Source organism: Scyliorhinus canicula, chromosome 13 (genome assembly GCF_902713615.1).
Source record: "Scyliorhinus canicula chromosome 13, sScyCan1.1, whole genome shotgun sequence".
In the NCBI taxonomy this organism is placed as follows: domain Eukaryota; kingdom Metazoa; phylum Chordata; class Chondrichthyes; order Carcharhiniformes; family Scyliorhinidae; genus Scyliorhinus; species Scyliorhinus canicula.
The window spans coordinates 19,962,641-19,982,481 of record NC_052158.1 but is presented as its reverse complement, the minus strand read 5'-3'; the positions used below and the strand labels follow the sequence as shown (position 1 = coordinate 19,982,481).

Below are 19,841 nucleotides of genomic sequence, written 5' to 3'. Positions count from 1 at the left end.
AGAGACCAAGGGAGAAAGAGGATGAAGCCATGAAAACCTGATGAAATAGCACCGCTCAGCTCGCAATTACCATGAGAGCTCAGAATAGATTTTCCGTGCCATGCACGGACGTGCACCAATATATATCTCCCTCAACTCTAGCAGTAATGACACACCACAGCCTCCTCTCCTCGGATACCAAACCCCTCTACACCCATGCAGGAACCAATCACGGGTTCTGCAGGTTACCACCCCTCGAGTGAAGAAATTTCTCCTCATCTCAGTCCTAAATGATCTACTCCGCATCCTGAGACTGTATCCGCTGGTTCTAGATTCCCCAACCAGGGAAAATATTCTCCCTGCATCTAGTCTGTCCAGTCTTGTTAGAATTTTATACGTTTCAATCGGATCTCCTGTCATTTTTCTCATCTCCGGTAAATGCAGGCCTAATTGAACCAAACTCTTATGAAAAGTAACGAACAAAGAAAATATGCGCCAACTCCAGTTGGGCAGAACGGTAGCATTCTGGATAGCATAATTGCTTCACAGCTCCAGGGTCCCAGGTTCGATTCCGGCTTGGGTCACTGCCTGTACGGACTCTGCACATCCTCCCCGTGTGTGCGTGGCTTTCCTCCGGATGCTCCGGTTTCCTCCCACAGTCCAAAGATGTGCAGGTTAGGTGGATTGGCCATGACAAATTGCCCTTAGTGTCCAAAATTGCCATTAGTGTTGGGTGGGGTTACTGGGTTATGGGGATAGGATGGAGGTGTTGACCTTGGGTGGGGTGCTCTTTCCGAGAGCCGGTGCGGACTCAATGGGCCGAATGGCTTCCTTCTGCACTGTGGACTCTGTGATAATCTAAAGGGGAGTTACGTTTGCCACACAACACAATACCCAGTCTCAGGCCCAGTACAAAAGCAGCATCATTCCATACATTTGTACAGAGAAGACCGGCATCAACTTGTTCAGATTATGACCAAATCTTCAGGTCACTGTCTGTGTGGGGTTCTCCCCACGTCTGCATGGGTCTCACCCTTATAACCCAAAGAGATGTGCAGGTTAGGTGAATTGGCCATGCTAAATTGCCCCTTAATTGGAAAAAAAAGAATTGGGCACTCTAAATTTATTTTTAAAAGTAATGAACCTACTCGACCCCAGGACACATAACCTATCCAGCCCATGAAAGGAAAAAGGCCCAGATTCTTAAGTTCAAAACAACAAAAGGGCACTAAGGGCAATTTGTCATGGCCAATCCACCTAACCTGCACATCTTTGGACTGTGGGGGCAGCAGGGTAGCATGGTGGTAAGCATAAATGCTTCACAGCTCCAGGGTCCCAGGTTCGATTCCCGGCTGGGTCACTGTCTGTGTGGAGTCTGCACGTCCTCCCCCTGTGTGCGTGGGTTTCCTCCGGGTGCTCCGGTTTCCTCCCACAGTCCAAAGATGTGCGGGTTAGGTGGATTGGCCATGCTAAATTGCCCCTAGTGTCCTACAAAAAGTAAAGTTAATGGGGTGGGGTTGTTGGGTTACGGGTATAGGGTGGATACGTGTGTTTGAGTAGGGTGATCATGGCTCGGCACAACATTGAGGGCCGAAGGGCCTGTTCTGTGCTGTACTGTTCTATGTTCTATGTTCTAAAAGGAACCAAAATAAAAACCCGATCGGTTAGCTCTAACTGGGGGGCCATTCTCAATCCCAGTGAGGACTTAACTAACCCTGGCACCCAACTCCAACCCAACCATCCACCCATCAACCCACCCTGACTCCACTAATCTTCATTATAAACGGGGCAAGGGAGTGACAAAAACCATCACCGACCATAACCACAAGGATTATGACAATGACAGAAAGGAGTAAAATTGCGCACAGACCACATTTCACAAAATCAACTCAATCTAATTTTTACTAACAGAAGATAACAGATGACACCCGCCTCGTGCTCACACACTCTTGCAGGAGAAAAAAACAACAATAAGTAATTAACAGCATAGTCGCAAGGAAGTAACGTCCAAGATTATAGAAGAATTGCGGTATAATAACAGCATCTATGTTGCCTGAGAAGGCCAAAGCCTAGGCGGGGTCATTGAACACTCCTCAGGATCTCGCAAAGATTCCAACAAACAAAGCACTTTCACTTCCACCATGCTGCCGCTCTGTCAGCCAAACCACCCTGGGCCCCAGCCGGGGGGATGGCTCAACAAACGGCCACCGCCAACCCTCAGACAAGCACCAAGAATGGAACAGCACAAGGCTAGTGGTCAGCGGGCCCAAATTGCCCCAGGCCTCTCAAATCAAATACTCTGTGCTTCTTGAAGCCTGATGCAGCCAGCCTCCAAATCAAGGCGACTAAAGCATGGCAACCACTTTTCATACTTTTAAAAATATTTTTAGAGAACCCCATTCATTTTTCCCAATTAAGGGACAATTTAGCGTGTTTAGCACGCCCAGCTCCTTGGACTCGTTAAAAGCCTTAACCAGGAGCGGCCCCAGTACCCCAGAGAACTTCTTATAAAATTCCACTGGGAATCCATCAGGTCCCAGGGCTTTACCGGATTGCATCACCCCCAGTCCATCTGTCACCTCCCCAAGCCCAACCAACTCCCGAGGAATTGATTCATGTCCGCCTCCCCAACTGGGGGTTCCAACTCGTATAGCTGGTTATAAAATTCCCGAAAGGTCCGACCCCGGGTCCATCACCGTCTTCCCCCTTATATCCTTTATTTTCCCTATTTCTCTCACCGCCTCCTGTTTCCTCAGCTGATGCGCCAGCATCCTGCTAGCTTTCTCCCCATGCTCCTATATTGCCCCTTTACCCTCCTCAGCTGACCTTCCGCCTTACCTGTGGAAAGGAGCCCAAACTCCATTTGAAGTCTCTGACGCTCCTTCAGGAGCTCCTCATTTGGAGACTCCGAGTATCTCCTGTCCACCTGTAATATTTCTCCTACCAACCTGTCCAGCTCCGACCGCTCAGTTTTATCCCTGTGGGCTCGAATCAAAATACATTCCCCTCTAATAACCGCTTTCAGAGCCTCCCAGACCATCCCAGCCGCAATCTCTCCCGTGTCATTGACCTTTATATACCCCCAAATGGCCTCTCTCACTGACTCACAGATCTCCTCATCCGCTAACAGCCCTGTATCTAATCTCCACCATGGGTGCTGGGGCATTCCCGTGCCTACCCGTGGGTCTATCCAGTGTGCTGCGTGATCTGAAACCACAATTGCTGAGTGTCCTCAACCACTGCTAGCAGTGTTTTATCTAGCACGAAGAAATCTATCCTGGAGAATGCCACATGTACATGGGAGTAGAATGAATATTCCCTGCTCCTTGGTCTCTCAAATCTCCACGGATCTATCCCTCCCAAGAATCCCCGCAGTCCCTTCGCCATTGCTGATAGTTTCTCCGACCTAGCACTCGACCGGTCCAATCTCAGGTCCAGGACCGTTAGGTTAACCATAACCCAACGGCGCAGGTTGCAGGCCAATTTTGACTTGCTGACCACCAGAAAGGCGGAGACACAGTGGAGGAGGGCGCAGGGTGCGGTATATGAGTATGGAGAGAAGGCGAGCAGGATGTTGGCGCATCAGCTCCGTAGGCGAGATGCGGCTAGGGAAATTGGGGGAGTGAAGGATGGGGGTGGAAATGTAGTGCAGAAGGGGACAGAAGTAAACGGGGTCTTTAGGGACTTTTACGAGGGATTGTACCGGTCGGAACCTCCGAGGGGGAGAGAGGGGATGGAGAGCTTCATGAACAGGCTATGTTTCCCAAGGGTTCAAGAGAGGCTGGTTGAGGGGCTGGGGGCGCCGATAGAGTTGGAGGAGCTAGTCAGGGGGATCGGGCAAATGCAGTCAGGTAAGGCCCCGGGGCCGGACGGGTTCCCGGCAGAATTTTACAAAAAATATGCGGACCTGGTGGGTCCCCTGCTGGTGCGAACTTTCAATGAGGCGTGGGAGGGGGGGGCTTTGCCCCCGACGATGTCGCGGGCAACTGATCTCTTTGATCCTAAAACGGGATAAGGACCCCTTGCAGTGCGGATCATATAGGCCTATTTCACTCCTTAACGTAGACGCTAAGTTGCTGGCGAAGATCCTGGCTACCAGGATAGAGGATTGTGTGCCAGAGGTAATTCATGAAGATCAGACAGGGTTTGTCAAGGGGCGGCAGCTCAACACGAATGTGCGGAGACTGCTCAATGTTATCATGATGCCGGCAGTGGAGGGGGAGGCGGAGATAGTGGTGGCGCTGGATGCAGAGAAGGCGTTTGATAGAGTTGAATGGGGGTACCTATGGGAGGTGCTGGAGAGGTTTGGATTTGGGGAGGGATTCATCAAATGGGTGAGGCTGCTTTACGCGGCGCCGATGGCGAGTGTAGTCACAAATGGAAGGAGATCGGAGTATTTTAGGCTTTATCGTGGGACCAGGCAGGGGTGTCCCCTGTCCCCCCTGCTCTTTGCACTGGCGATTGAACCGCTGGCCATGGCGTTGAGGGAGTCAGGGAAGTGGAGGGGTCTGGTGCGGGGGGGGGAGGAGCACCGGGTATCGCTGTATGCAGACGACCTGCTGTTATATGTGGCGGACCCAGAGGGGGGAATGCCGGGGGTGATGGAACTGTTAGCGGAATTTGGGGGCTTCTCGGGCTATAAGCTGAACTTAGGAAAGAGCGAGGTATTTGTAGTGCACCCGGGAGATCAGGAGGAGGGAATTGGGAGGCTCCCCTTCAGGAGGGCAGTGAAGAGTTTCAGGTACCTGGGGGTGCAGGTGGCCAGGAGTTGGGGGGCTCTTCATAAGCTTAACTTCACCAGACTAGTGGAACAGATGGAGGAGGAATTTAAAAGGTGGGACATGGTGCCGCTATCGCTGGCGGGCAGAGTGCAATCCGTCAAAATGACGGTTCTCCCGAGGTTCTTGTTCCTCTTCCAGTGCTTGCCCATCTTTATCCCTAGGGCTTTTAAAAGAGTGACCAGCAGCATCATGGGATTTGTTTGGGCGCATGGCACCCCAAGGGTGAAGAGGGTCTTCTTGGAGCGGAGTAGGGATGGGGGGGGGCTGGCGTTGCCCAACCTCTCGGGGTATTACTGGGCGGCCAACGTGTCGATGGTGCGTAAGTGGGTGATGGAGGGGGAGGGGGCAGCATGGAAACGGATGGAGAGAGCGTCCTGTGGGGATACAAGCCTGGGGGCCCTGGTAACGGCGCCGTGGCCGCTCCCTCCCACGAGGTATACCACGAGTCCGGTGGTGGCGGCTACCCTCAAGATTTGGGGGCAGTGGAGGCGACATAGGGGAGAAGTGGGGGGCTCGATGGAGGCTCCGTTAAGGGGGAACCATAGGTTCGTCCCGGGGAACATGGATGGGGGATTTCGGGGATGGTATAGAGCGGGCATTAGACAGCTGAAGGACCTGTTTATCGACGGAAGGTTTGCGAGCCTGGGGGAGTTGGAAGAGAAATTTGGGCTCCCGCCGGGAAACATGTTTAGATATCTGCAGGTAAAGGCATTTGCTAGACGGCAGGTGGAGGGATTCCCTGCGCTCCCCGCGAAGGGGGTGAGTGACAGGGTGCTCTCGGGGGTCTGGGTCGGGGAGGGGAAGATATCCGATATCTACAAGCTTATGCAGGAGAAGGAAGAGGCGTCAGTAGAGGAGCTGAAAACGAAGTGGGAGGGGGAACTGGGGGAACAGATCGAAGACGGGACATGGGCTGATGCCCTGGAGAGGGTAAATTCTTCCTCCTCGTGTGCGCGGCTTAGCCTCATCCAATTCAAGGTGCTGCATAGGGCCCACATGACTGGGACGAGGATGAATAGGTTCTTTGGGGGTGAAGATAGGTGTGCCAGGTGCTCGGGGAGTCCAGCGAACCATGCCCATATGTTCTGGGCATGCCCGGCATTGGAGGAGTTCTGGAAGGGGGTGGCGAGGACGGTGTCAAGGGTGGTGGGATCCAGGGTCAAGCCAGGATGGGGACTCGCGATCTTTGGGGTTGGGGTAGAGCCGGGAGTGCAGGAGGCGAAAGAGGCCGGTGTGCTGGCCTTTGCGTCCCTAGTAGCCCGGCGAAGGATTTTGCTACAGTGGAAGGACGCGAGGCCCCCAAGCGTGGAGACCTGGATCAATGACATGGCGGGCTTTATTAAGCTTGAGAAGGTTAAATTCGCCCTGAGAGGATCGGTGCAAGGGTTCTTTAAACGGTGGGAACCTTTCCTCGACTTTCTGGCTCAACGATAGGGTACTGGGACAGTAGCAGCAGCAACCCGGGGGGGGGGGGGGGGGGGGGGGTGGGTGGGGGTGGGTGGGTGGGGGTGGGTGGGGGGGGGGGGGCGGGGCGTTGATTATGTTAGCTTATTTTATTTAAATTTGATTTATCTAATTTTAATTTATGGTTAAGTTCTCTTGTTTGGGGGGGGGGGGGGGGTGGGGGAATGTGATACATGTGATGTTACGGTATGGGGGGAATTGTGGGTGATATGGGGCTGTTAGTTGCATATTACTGCTTTTTGCTATACTTTTTGTTATATTTTCTGCAAAACATTCCAATAAAAAAATTAAAAAAAAAAAAAAAAAAAAAAAAAAAAGGTTAACCATAACCCTAACCGTATTAAAGTCGCCACCCATGTTCAGCCGGTGCGAGTCAAGGTCTGGGATCTTTCCCAGCACCTTCCTGACAAACGTGACATCATCCTAGTTTGGGGCAGATATATTTACCAACACCACTGCCATTCCCTCCAGCTTCCCATTAACCATAATAAATCTGCCTCCCGGGTCTGCTTCTATCTTCCCCACCTCGAATGTCACCCTTGTGTTAATCAGGATAGCCATCCCCCTTGTTTTAAAGTCCAGTCCCGAATGAAACACTTGCCCGACCCATCCCTCCTTTAATCTAATTTGGTCTCCCAACTTCAGGTGTGTCTCCTGTAACATGGCCACGTCTGTTTTTAACTGTCTCAGGTGCGCTAACACACGGGCTCTCTTAACTGGCCCGTTCAGTCCACGAACATTCCACCTAACCAGTCTGGTCAGGGAGGCCCTTGCCCCCCCCCCCCCCCCCACTTCCCTGTCGATCAGCCATGACCTTTCCTAGGCCAGCTCCTAGCCCGTGTTCCGCACCACACTTGATCCGCCCCTTGGCGACGACCGCCATCTGATCTCCATCTCCAGTCTCCTCGCTGTCCCTTACCCGTCAGCAGTAAAATTATGCATTCAAGAATCAACCATCTTTCTTACAGGAAAGAAAAATCCCCCCTTGCAACTTCAAAGTTTTGTCCTCTGTAACCCAGTACATAAAGCAATGAATCAAAATCAAATTACACAAGAGAATAAAAAACCTTTTCTTCCCGAACATTGTGACTTAACTCACAGAATTAGATGGACTGAAATTTAAACGAGGCAAAACAAAACACAGAACTATTTTTCTCTCCACCCCCCCCCCCCCACTTTATCCCTTCCCCCAAACTCAGTCCACCACAGTTTGAATTTTAAAGTCCTTAAACCAGATTATTGTCCTTCATTATAGATGCCACCTCTTCCGGAGAGTTGAAGTGCAGCTCTCGTTTCTTGTAGGTCACCCAAAGACGTGCCGGGTATAACAGTCCAAATTTAATGTCTTTCGCAAACAGGGCCGCCTTAACTTTGTTGAAATTTGCTCTCCTCTTTGCGAGTTCTGTCCCCAGTCTTCGTACACCCGGATCTCTGATTCTTCCCACATATATCTGGCCCACTTCATGATACGCTCCTTGTCGAGGAATCGATGTAGCTTCACCACCATGGCCCTCGGGGGCCCACGACCCTGGGGCTTACATACGAGCACCCTGTGCGCCCGGTCCACCTCCACCGGCTTGTCAAACACATCAGCACCAACCATCTCCTGCAACATCTTCCCCACATACACCCCCGCATCTGATCCCTCCTTTCCCTCTGGCAGTCTTCTACCTTATCCAGCAGCCGTTTCTGGCTGTCCTGTAGCATGCTAATTTCCAACGACTTTACAGTGGACTCCTCTTCGCGTTCAGTCGCCTTCTCCTGAAACTTTAGAATGTCCTGTCCCTGGGTCATCATTTGCTCCTCCACCTGGTCAATCCTCCTTAATCAAGGCTATCGCGTGGGTCATGTCTTCTGCACACTCCTTGCGATGCCGGGTGAACTTCTCATCCAGGTACTGGACCCATTGCTCCATCGACCAGTGAGCTGGCTTGGACACGCTTTGTCTCGTTACCATTGAGCTCGATGACCTCTGATTCTTGCTTTCACTCATCTTTTGGTTTCTTCTTTTTCGACTCTTATTTGGACACGATTCCATAAATTGAGGGTCACCTCCTTTTCCTCTCCCTTTGATCAACTTATGTTGAGAAATTTCCTGAAAAATACGGCTTCAAAACCATTTTTAAAAAACACTGAGGGCGAGAGCTGCTGAATGTGCGACCTTTCACTCCATTGTTGCCACCGGAAGTTCCCACACTCCCCTCCGACTGCCTGCCACTTATTGCCATGGGAACACCAGGCAGACATCACTTACCCCACTCACTCCCTGTGTGAACCAGCTACTGCTGTCTCTGAGAGCCTGGGGGGGCAATGGGCATAGAAAGATAGAAACTAGGAGTAGGCCATTCGGCCCTTCAAGCCTGCTCCACCATTCAATATGGTCATGGCTGACTTCAATCTCAATGCCAAATTCCCATTTTCTCCCCATAACCCCTTGACGCCACTAAAATCTATATCTATTTCTTTGTTGAATATATTCAGTGACTTGGATTCCACAGTCTTCTGTGACAGAGAACATTGCAGGTTCATCCCCTTTCGCGTGAAGAAATTTTTCCTCATTCCAGTCCGACCCCACATCCTGAGACTGTTTCCGCTGGTTCTAGATTTCCCAATCAGGGAAAATATTCACCCTGCATTTTGTGTGTCCAGCCCTGTTAGAATTTTATTCATTTCAATCATATCTCCTCTCATTCTTATAATCTCTGGTAAATACAGGCCCAGTTCAACCAATCTCTCCTCATAGGACAGTCTCGCCAATCCTGGTGTCAGCCTAGTGAACCTCCGCTGCTCTCCCTCTATAGCAAGTATATCCTTTCTCAGAGAAGGAGACCAAAACTGCACAAAATACCCCAGGTGTGGTCTCACCAAGGCCCTGTATAACTGCAGTAAGACATTAGGTGGATTGGCCATGATAAATTGCCCTTCGTGTCCAAAACGGTTGGGAGAGGCTATTGGGTTATTAGGTTACAGGGATAGTGTGGAAGTGAGGGCTTAAAGTGGGTCAGTGCAGACTCGATGGGCCGAATGGCCTCCTTCTGCACTGTATGTTCTATGAAATCCAATCCTCTTGCAATGAATGCCGACATATCATTTGCCTTCCTAATTGTTGGCTGCACTTACATTGACAAGGACACCCAGATCCCTTCGTACATCCACACTTCTGTGCAGACCCAGCCTGGACTGATGGGGAGCCTTACTCACCTGTAAAGTTCATTCCCTCACCTCTTCTCTCCCCCTCACATCGTAAACCAGCTGCTGCTGTCAATGTTAACCTTCAAAAGGGAATTGGACAAATAATTAAAGGCAAGGATTATTATCGGAAGAAAAAAGAAAAATATCGCTTCAGGAGCTGATTTGGCATTGGGAGGTAAAAGTAATTTTAGAAGTAGCTGGCCGCTGCAATGGGAGGTCATTTATTTCTGGGTGAACGAATGAAAAAGTGGTCAAAGCATTTCTTCCACAAAGCCTGTTTCTCCGGCTTCTGAGGACAATGGTGCAACGCCGCCCTCTGCTGGCCAGTGAACAAGTGGATGCGTGAATGAAACTGACAAAGGTGAATCACAGAAAGCCAGTAAGCAGGCGGGAAGCACAGTGACACAGTGGTCAGCCCTGCTGCCTCACGGCGCCAAGGACCCGGTTTGATCCCGGCCCGGGTCACTGAACGTTGGAGTTTCTACATTGTCATTGTGAATAGAGGTTTATAAGATGATGAGGGGGATAGATAGAGTGGACTTTCAGAGACTATTTCCTCGGGTGGATGTAGCTGTTACAAGGGGGCATAACTATAAGGTTCAGGGTGGGAGATATAGGAGGGATGTCCGAGGTAGGTTCTTTACTCAGAGAGTGGTTTGGGTGTGGAATGGACTGCCTGCTGTGACAGTGGAGTTGGACATTTTAGGAACTTTCAAGCGGTTATTGGATAGGCACATGGAGCACACCAGAATGACAGGGAGTGGGATAGCTTGATCTTGGTTTCGGACAATGCTCGGCACAACATGGAGGGCCGAAGTTCTGTGCTGTACTGTTCTATGTTCTATGACTGCGTGGGTCTTACCCCACAACCCAAAGATGTGCAGGGTAGGAGGATTGGCCATGTTAAATTGCCCCTTAATTGGATAAAAAAAGAATTGGGTACTTAAATGTTTGTCTTTAAAAAGGCTTGTATGCAGACACAGCAATTAATTAGGAAAGCTAATCAAATGGTATAATTTATTGCTAGGGGAATTGAACACCAAAGTAGGCCTGCTTCTGTCAGGCACCAGTGAGATCACATTTAGAGTACTGGTTAAGGAAGGATGTAAATGTGCTGGAAGCAGTTCAGGAACGTTTTACCAGACTAATAACTGGAGAGAGGTGGGTGGGTTGTCTCATGAGGAAAGGCTAGACAGGCTCGACTTGTTTCTGCTGGAGTTGAAGGCAACGTGATTAAAACATACAAGATCCTGAGGGGTTTTGACAGGGTGGATGGGGAGAGGATGTTTCCTCTTGTGGGACAGTCTAGAACGAGAGATCTCTGTTTTAAGGGATTGCTCATTTAAAACAGAGATTAGGCTAATTATTTTCCCTGAGGACCATGAGCCTTTGGAAAACTCTTGCTCAAAAGATGGCGGAAGCGGAGTCTTTGAATAATTTTATTCAAGAATGTTTATTAAGGTTTTGCATTTTAACAAACAACACAAATTTACAAAAACAATACATCGCCATGGGCAAGGACCAGCATGCATGAGGGGGGCAGGAGAACAACAATGTGACTGGCTCAATACAATCATTAGACATAGCTAAATGCCTCTATAGCCCCACCAGAGACCAAGGGAGAAAGAGGATGAAGCCATGAAAACCTGATGAAATAGCACCGCTCAGCTCGCAATTACCATGAGAGCTCAGAATAGATTTTCCGTGCCATGCACGGACGTGCACCAATATATATCTCCCTCAACTCTAGCAGTAATGACACACCACAGCCTCCTCTCCTCGGATACCAAACCCGTCTACACCCATGCAGGAACCAATCACGGGTTCTGCAGGTTACCACCCCTCGAGTGAAGAAATTTCTCCTCATCTCAGTCCTAAATGATCTACTCCGCATCCTAAGACTGTATCCGCTGGTTCTAGATTCCCCAACCAGGGAAAATATTCTCCCTGCATCTAGTCTGTCCAGTCTTGTTAGAATTTTATACGTTTCAATCGGATCTCCTGTCATTTTTCTCATCTCCAGTAAATGCAGGCCTAATTGAACCAAACTCTTATGAAAAGTAACGAACAAAGAAAATATGCGCCAACTCCAGTTGGGCAGAACGGTAGCATTCTGGATAGCATAATTGCTTCACAGCTCCAGGGTCCCAGGTTCGATTCCGGCTTGGGTCACTGCCTGTACGGACTCTGCACATCCTCCCCGTGTGTGCGTGGCTTTCCTCCGGATGCTCCGGTTTCCTCCCACAGTCCAAAGATGTGCAGGTTAGGTGGATTGGCCATGACAAATTGCCCTTAGTGTCCAAAATTGCCATTAGTGTTGGGTGGGGTTACTGGGTTATGGGGATAGGATGGAGGTGTTGACCTTGGGTGGGGTGCTCTTTCCGAGAGCCGGTGCGGACTCAATGGGCCGAATGGCTTCCTTCTGCACTGTGGATTCTGTGATAATCTAAAGGGGAGTTACGTTTGCCACACAACACAATACCCAGTCTCAGGCCCAGTACAAAAGCAGCATCATTCCATACATTTGTACAGAGAAGACCGGCATCAACTTGTTCAGATTATGACCAAATCTTCAGGTCACTGTCTGTGTGGGGTTCTCCCCACGTCTGCATGGGTCTCACCCTTATAACCCAAAGAGATGTGCAGGTTAGGTGAATTGGCCATGCTAAATTGCCCCTTAATTGGAAAAAAAAGAATTGGGCACTCTAAATTTATTTTTAAAAGTAATGAACCTACTCGACCCCAGGACACATAACCTATCCAGCCCATGAAAGGAAAAAGGCCCAGATTCTTAAGTTCAAAACAACAAAAGGGCACTAAGGGCAATTTGTCATGGCCAATCCACCTAACCTGCACATCTTTGGACTGTGGGGGCAGCAGGGTAGCATGGTGGTAAGCATAAATGCTTCACAGCTCCAGGGTCCCAGGTTCGATTCCCGGCTGGGTCACTGTCTGTGTGGAGTCTGCACGTCCTCCCCCTGTGTGCGTGGGTTTCCTCCGGGTGCTCCGGTTTCCTCCCACAGTCCAAAGATGTGCGGGTTAGGTGGATTGGCCATGCTAAATTGCCCCTAGTGTCCTACAAAAAGTAAAGTTAATGGGGTGGGGTTGTTGGGTTACGGGTATAGGGTGGATACGTGTGTTTGAGTAGGGTGATCATGGCTCGGCACAACATTGAGGGCCGAAGGGCCTGTTCTGTGCTGTACTGTTCTATGTTCTATGTTCTAAAAGGAACCAAAATAAAAACCCGATCGGTTAGCTCTAACTGGGGGGCCATTCTCAATCCCAGTGAGGACTTAACTAACCCTGGCACCCAACACCAACCCAACCATCCACCCATCAACCCACCCTGACTCCACTAATCTTCATTATAAACGGGGCAAGGGAGTGACAAAAACCATCACCGACCATAACCACAAGGATTATGACAATGACAGAAAGGAGTAAAATTGCGCACAGACCACATTTCACAAAATCAACTCAATCTAATTTTTACTAACAGAAGATAACAGATGACACCCGCCTCGTGCTCACACACCCTTGCAGGAGAAAAAAAACAACAATAAGTAATTAACAGCATAGTCGCAAGGAAGTAACGTCCAAGATTATAGAAGAATTGCGGTATAATAACAGCATCTATGTTGCCTGAGAAGGCCAAAGCCTAGGCGGGGTCATTGAACACTCCTCAGGATCTCGCAAAGATTCCAACAAACAAAGCACTTTCACTTCCACCATGCTGCCGCTCTGTCAGCCAAACCACCCTGGGCCCCAGCCGGGGGGATGGCTCAACAAACGGCCACCGCCAACCCCTCAGACAAGCACCAAGAATGGAACAGCACAAGGCTAGTGGTCAGCGGGCCCAAATTGCCCCAGGCCTCTCAAATCAAATACTCTGTGCTTCTTGAAGCCTGATGCAGCCAGCCTCCAAATCAAGGCGACTAAAGCATGGCAACCACTTTTCATACTTTTAAAAATATTTTTAGAGAACCCCATTCATTTTTCCCAATTAAGGGACAATTTAGCGTGTTTAGCACGCCCAGCTCCTTGGACTCGTTAAAAGCCTTAACCAGGAGCGGCCCCAGTACCCCAGAGAACTTCTTATAAAATTCCACTGGGAATCCATCAGGTCCCAGGGCTTTACCGGATTGCATCACCCCCAGTCCATCTGTCACCTCCCCAAGGCCAACCAACTCCCGAGGAATTGATTCATGTCCCCCTCCCCAACTGGGGGTTCCAACTTGTATAGCTGGTTATAAAATTCCCGAAAGGTCCGACCCCGGGTCCATCACCGTCTTCGCCCTTATATCCTTTATTTTCCCTATTTCTCTCACCGCCTCCTGTTTCCTCAGCTGATGCGCCAGCATCCTGTTAGCTTTCTCCCCATGCTCCTATATTGCCCCTTTTACCCTCCTCAGCTGACCCTCCGCCTTACCTGTGGAAAGGAGCCCAAACTCCATTTGAAGTCTCTGACGCTCCTTCAGGAGCTCCTCATTTGGAGACTCCGAGTATCTCCTGTCCACCTGTAATATTTCTCCTACCAACCTGTCCAGCTCCGACCGCTCAGTTTTATCCCTGTGGGCTCGAATCGAAATACATTCCCCTCTAATAACCGCTTTCAGAGCCTCCCAGACCACCCCAGCCGCAATCTCTCCCGTGTCATTGACCTTTATATATCCCCAAATGGCCTCTCTCACTGACTCACAGATCTCCTCATCCGCTAACAGCCCTGTATCTAATCTCCACCGTGGGTGCTGGGACATTCCCGTGCCTACCCGTGGGTCTATCCAGTGTGCTGCGTGATCTGAAACCACAATTGCTGAGTGTCCTCAACCACTGCTAGCAGTGTTTTATCTAGCACGAAGAAATCTATCCTGGAGTATGCCTCATGTACATGGGAGTAGAATGAATATTCCCTGCTCCTTGGTCTCTCAAATCTCCACGGATCTATCCCTCCCAAGAATCCCCGCAGTCCCTTCGCCATTGCTGATAGTTTCTCCGACCTAGCACTCGACCGGTCCAATCTCAGGTCCAGGACCGTTAGGTTAACCATAACCCTAACCGTATTAAAGTCGCCACCCATGTTCAGCCGGTGCGAGTCAAGGTCTGGGATCTTTCCCAGCACCTTCCTGACAAACGTGACATCATCCTAGTTTGGGGCAGATATATTTACCAACACCACTGCCATTCCCTCCAGCTTCCCATTAACCATAATAAATCTGCCTCCCGGGTCTGCTTCTATCTTCCCCACCTCGAATGTCACCCTTGTGTTAATCAGGATAGCCATCCCCTTTGTTTTAAAGCCCAGTCCTGAATGAAACACTTGCCCGCCCCATCACTCCTTTAATCTAATTTGGTCTCCCAACTTCAGGTGTGTTTCCTGTAACATGGTCACGTCTGTTTTTAACTGTCTCAGGTGCGCGAACACACGGGCTCTCTTAACCGGCCCGGTCAGTCCACAAACATTCCACGTAGCCAGCCTGGTCAGGGGGGCCCTTGCCCACCCCCCCCCCCCCCCCCACCCCCCCCCCCCCCCCCCCCCCCACCCCCCCTCCCTGTCGATCAGCCATGACCTTTCCTAGGCCAGCTCCTAGCCCGTGTTCCGCACCTCACTTGATCCGCCCCTTGGCGACGACCGCCATCTGATCTCCATCTCCAGTCTCCTCGCTGTCCCTTACCCGTCAGCAGTAAAATTATGCATTCAAGAATCAACCATCTTTCTTACAGGAAAGAAAAACCCCCCCTTGCAACTTCAAAGTTTTGTCCTCTGTAACCCAGTACATAAAGCAATGAATCAAAATCAAATTACACAAGAGAATAAAAAACCTTTTCTTCCCGAACATTGTGACTTAACTCACAGAATTAGATGGACTGAAATTTAAACGAGGCAAAACAAAACACAGAACTATTTTTCTCTCCACCCCACTTTATCCCTTCCCCCAAACTCAGTCCACCACAGTTTGAATTTTAAAGTCCTTAAACCAGATTATTGTCCTTCATAAAAAGATGCAGCAGGGTAGCATGGTGGTTAGCATAAATGCTTCACAGCTCCAGGGTCCCAGGTTCGATTCCCGGCTGGGTCACTGTCTGTGTGGAGTCTGCACGTCCTCCCCCTGTGTGCGTGGGTTTCCTCCGGGTGCTCCGGTTTCCTCCCACAGTCCAAAGATGTGCGGGTTAGGTGGATTGGCCATGCTAAATTGCCCGTAGTGTCCTAATAAAAAGTAAGGTTAAGGGGGGGTTGTTGGGTTACGGGTATACGATGGATCATGAGTAGGGTGATCATGGCTCGGCACAACATTGAGGGCCGAAGGGCCTGTTCTGTGCTGTACTGTTCTATGTTCTATGTTCTATGCCACCTCTTCCGGAGAGTTGAAGTGCAGCTCTCGTTTCTTGTAGGTCACCCAAAGACGTGCCAGATATTGCAGTCCAAATTTTATTTTATTTTTTTTAATTTGGAGTGCCCAATTATTTTTTCCAATTAAGGGGCAATTTAGTGTGGACAATTCACGTGGCCTGCACATCTTTGGGTTGTGGGGGCGAAACCCACGCAGACACGGGGAGAATGTGCAAACTCCACACGGTCAGTGACCCAGGGCCGCGATTCGAACCCGGGTCCTCAGCGCCGTAGGCAGCAATGCTAACCACTGTGCCACAGCAGTCCAAATTTAATGTCTTTTGCAAACAGGGCACCCTTAACATTGTTGAAACTTGCTCTCCTCTTTGCGAGTTCTGTCCCCAGTCTTCGTACACCCGGATCTCTGATTTTTCCCACATATATCTGGCCCACTTCATGATACACTCCTTGTCGAGGAATCAATGTAGCTTCACCACCCTGGCCCTCGGGGGCTCACGACCCTGGGGCTTACGTACGAGCACCCTGTGCACCCGGTCCACCTCCAGCGGCTTGTCAAATACATCAGCCCCAACCATCTCCTGCAACATCTTCCCCACATACACCCCTGCATCTGATCCCTCCTTTCCCTCTGGCAGTCTTCTACCTTATCCAGCAGCCGTTTCTGGCTGTCCTGTTGCATGCTCATTTCCAAAGCCTTTACAGTGGACTCCTCTTCGCGTTCAGTCGCCTTCTCCTGAAACTTTAGAATGTCCTGTCCCTGGGTCATCATTTGCTCCTCCACCTGGTCAATCCTCCTTAATCAAGGCTATCGCGTGGGTCATGTCTTCTGCACACTTCTTGCGATGCCGGGTGAACTTCTCATCCAGGTACTGGACCCATTGCTCCATCGACCAGTGAGCTGGCGTGGACATGCTTTGTCTCGTTACCATTGAGCTCGATGACCTCTGATTCTTGCTTTCACTCATCTTTTGGTTTCTTCTTTTTCGACTCTCATTTGGACACGATTCCATAAATTGAGGGTCACCTCCTTTTCCTCTCCCTTCGATCAACTTATGTTGAGAAATTTCCTGAAAAATACGGCTTCAAAACTATTTTTAAAAAACACTGAGGGCGAGAGCTGCTGAATGTGCGACCTTTCACTCCATTGTTGCCACCGGAAGTTCCCACACTCTCCCCTCCGACTGCGTGCCACTTATTGCCATGGGAACACCAGGCAGACATCACTTACCCCACTCACTCCCTGTGTGAACCAGCTACTGCTGTCTCTGAGAGCCTGGGGGGGCAATGGGCATAGAAAGATAGAAACTAGGAGTAGGCCATTCGGCCCTTCAAGCCTGCTCCACCATTCAATATGGTCATGGCTGACTTCAATCTCAATGCCAAATCCCCATTTTCTCCCCGTAACCCCTTGACGCCACTAAAATCTATATCTATTTCTTTGTTGAATATATTCAGTGACTTGGATTCCACAGTCTTCTGTGACAGAGAACATTGCAGGTTTATCCCCTTTCACGTGAAGAAATTTCTCCTCATTCCAGTCCGACCCCACATCCTGAGACTGTTTCCGCTGGTTCTAGATTTCCCAATCAGGGAAAATATTCACCCTGCATTTTGTGTGTCCAGCCCTGTTAGAATTTTATTCATTTCAATCAGATCTCCTCTCATTCTTATAATCTCTGGTAAATACAGGCCCAGTTCAACCAATCTCTCCTCATAGGACAGTCTCGCCAATCCTGGTGTCAGCCTAGTGAACCTCCGCTGCTCTCCCTCTATAGCAAGTATATCCTTTCTCAGAGAAGGAGACCAAAACTGCACACAATACCCCAGGTGTGGTCTCACCAAGGCCCTGTATAACTGCAGTAAGACATTAGGTGGATTGGCTATGATAAATTGCTCTTCGTGTCCAAAACGGTTGGGAGAGGTTATTGGGTTATTAGGTTACAGGGATAGTGTGGAAGTGAGGGCTTAAAGTGGGTCAGTGCAGACTCGATGGGCCGAATGGCCTCCTTCTGCACTGTATGTTCTATGAAATCAAATCCTCTTGCAATGAATGCCGACATATCATTTGCCTTCCTAATTGTTGGCTGCACTTTCATTGACAAGGACACCCAGATCCCTTCATACATCCACACTTCTGTGCAGACCCAGCCTGGACTGATGGGGAGCCTTACTCACCTGTATAGATTCATTCCCTCACCTCTTCTCTCCCCCTCACATCGTAAACCAGCTGCTGCTGTCAATGTGAACCTTCAAAAGGGAATTGGACAAATAATTAAAGGCAAGAATTATTATCGGAAGAAAAAAGAAAAATATCACTTCAGGAGCTGATTTGGCATTGGGAGGTAAAAGTAATTTTAGGGACTTCCGGTTGCGGCTATGACTAGCTAAGCCGCACATTTGGAAGCTCCTGCAACAAAGGTGTTTTTGGGCCAATTGGAGGGCCCCAACGGCGCTGAAAAAACGAATCCCGGTGGGGGAAGGTCCCCTGAGGAGAACTAGACCGATTTTATGGTCGGTACCCGGAGTGGAGCGGCAAGAAAAACGGCAGCAGCTCCCCAAAAAAAGCGGGGGAAGAAAATCAAAATGGCGGCCGGCGGTGCACCGGAGGAGTGGAAGAAATGGGCGGAGGAGCAGCAGGCCGCTCTCCTCCGTTTTTTCACGGAGATGAAAGTGGAACTCTTAGAGTCCATGAACGCGACGGCCACCAGGTTGGTGGGAGCCCAGGCGATCCAAGAGGCGTCGATTAAAGATCTGCAGCAGGAGATGGCCGCGAGGGAGGAGGAGGCCACAGTCATCGGGGCAAAGGTGGAGGTGCACGAGGCACTCCACATGAAGTGGCAGAGCCGCTTCGAGGAGCTGGACACTCGGATGAGGAGGAAAAATTTGAGGATCCTGGGCCTGGAAGAAGGCCTGGAGGGGTCGGATCTCCCGGGATATGTGGCGGAGATGTTGAGCTCCCTGATGGGGGAAGGGGCCGGTCCGGCGCCCCTGGAATTGGAAGAGTCATACCGGGTCATGGCCAGGAGGCCCAGGGCAAACGAGCCCCCGAGGGCGGTGCTGGTGCGGTTCCAGCGGCTAAGTGATCGAGAGAAAGTCCTGAGGTGGGCTAAAAGGGAGAAAAGCAGCAAGTGGCAGAACTCGACGGTAAGGGTGTACCAGGACTGGAGTGCGGAGGTGGCAAAGCGGCGGGCCCGGTACAACCGGACAAAGGCGGTGCTACACGCGAAAAAGATCAAATTTGGAATGTTGCAACCGGCGCGCTTGTGGGTCACCTACAAGGACCAACATCATTATTTCGAGTCCCCAGAGGAGGCCTGGACCTTTGTACAAGAGGAAAAGTTGGACACGAACTAAAACCTGGGAGCACCGGCGGTCGTAGCCGCCGGGGGACTCTTGATTGTGCAAGTGGCCCTTTTCTTTTTCAGGCCAGGTCGGAACTGGGTAACAGTTTCGTGGAGTGTTTGGGGTGTTTTTTCTCGAACGGTTGACTTTTCTGAATATTTTGAAGGTTTCGAGTTGTTGGGTGTTTCTGTATATTTGTACTGTTGAAATCTCTATTGTGGGTCGTTGGCTTCTTATGGGGTGTTTTTTCCCGTTTCCAATTTCCCTTAGTTATTTACCCCTCTTACCCTTTGTCTTTGGGTGCTTGGGGGGGTTTTTTGTTCTTTTTTTTCTTTTCGGGTTATGGTTATCTGCGGTTATTTATACTGTTTGATGGAGGGTGATGGTTGGGCACACTGTTAGTTGATAGTTAGTTAATTATTTTGTTATTTAAGTATGTAGTTAAGTATTTATGTATTTAGTTGCCATTGGGTATTTGTATTTATATCGTTAAGTTGGGGAGACGGGACGGGGGGGAGCGGGTTGATTATGCGGGTCTTTCTCGGGGGTTTTAAGGGGATCTTTCACGGGCGCAGATGGGGTGAACCGGGAGGAGTCGGAATGTGGCAGGAGCAGCCGGGTCAGCGGAGACCAGCTGACTCTCGGGAGTACGATGTGGGGTACATCGCGGCTAGGAGGGGTCCTAGCCAGGGGGGGGGGGGGGGGGGGGGGGGGGGGGGGGGGGGGGGGGGGGG

The 19,841-nt window shown here is 50.2% G+C and overlaps 1 protein-coding gene across 1 annotated transcript in view; it reads right to left on the bottom strand.

The window, feature by feature from the left end:
* The window catches only part of LOC119976509, a 44,739-nt gene extending 28,208 nt beyond the window's left edge, over positions 1–16,531 (bottom strand). Inside the window, exon 1 of the mRNA XM_038817055.1 lies at positions 16,409–16,531. Within this exon, the coding sequence (XP_038672983.1) occupies positions 16,409–16,531 (123 nt within the window). The remainder of the gene's footprint in view (positions 1–16,408) is intronic.
* Between the last annotated feature and the right edge of the window lie 3,310 nt (positions 16,532–19,841).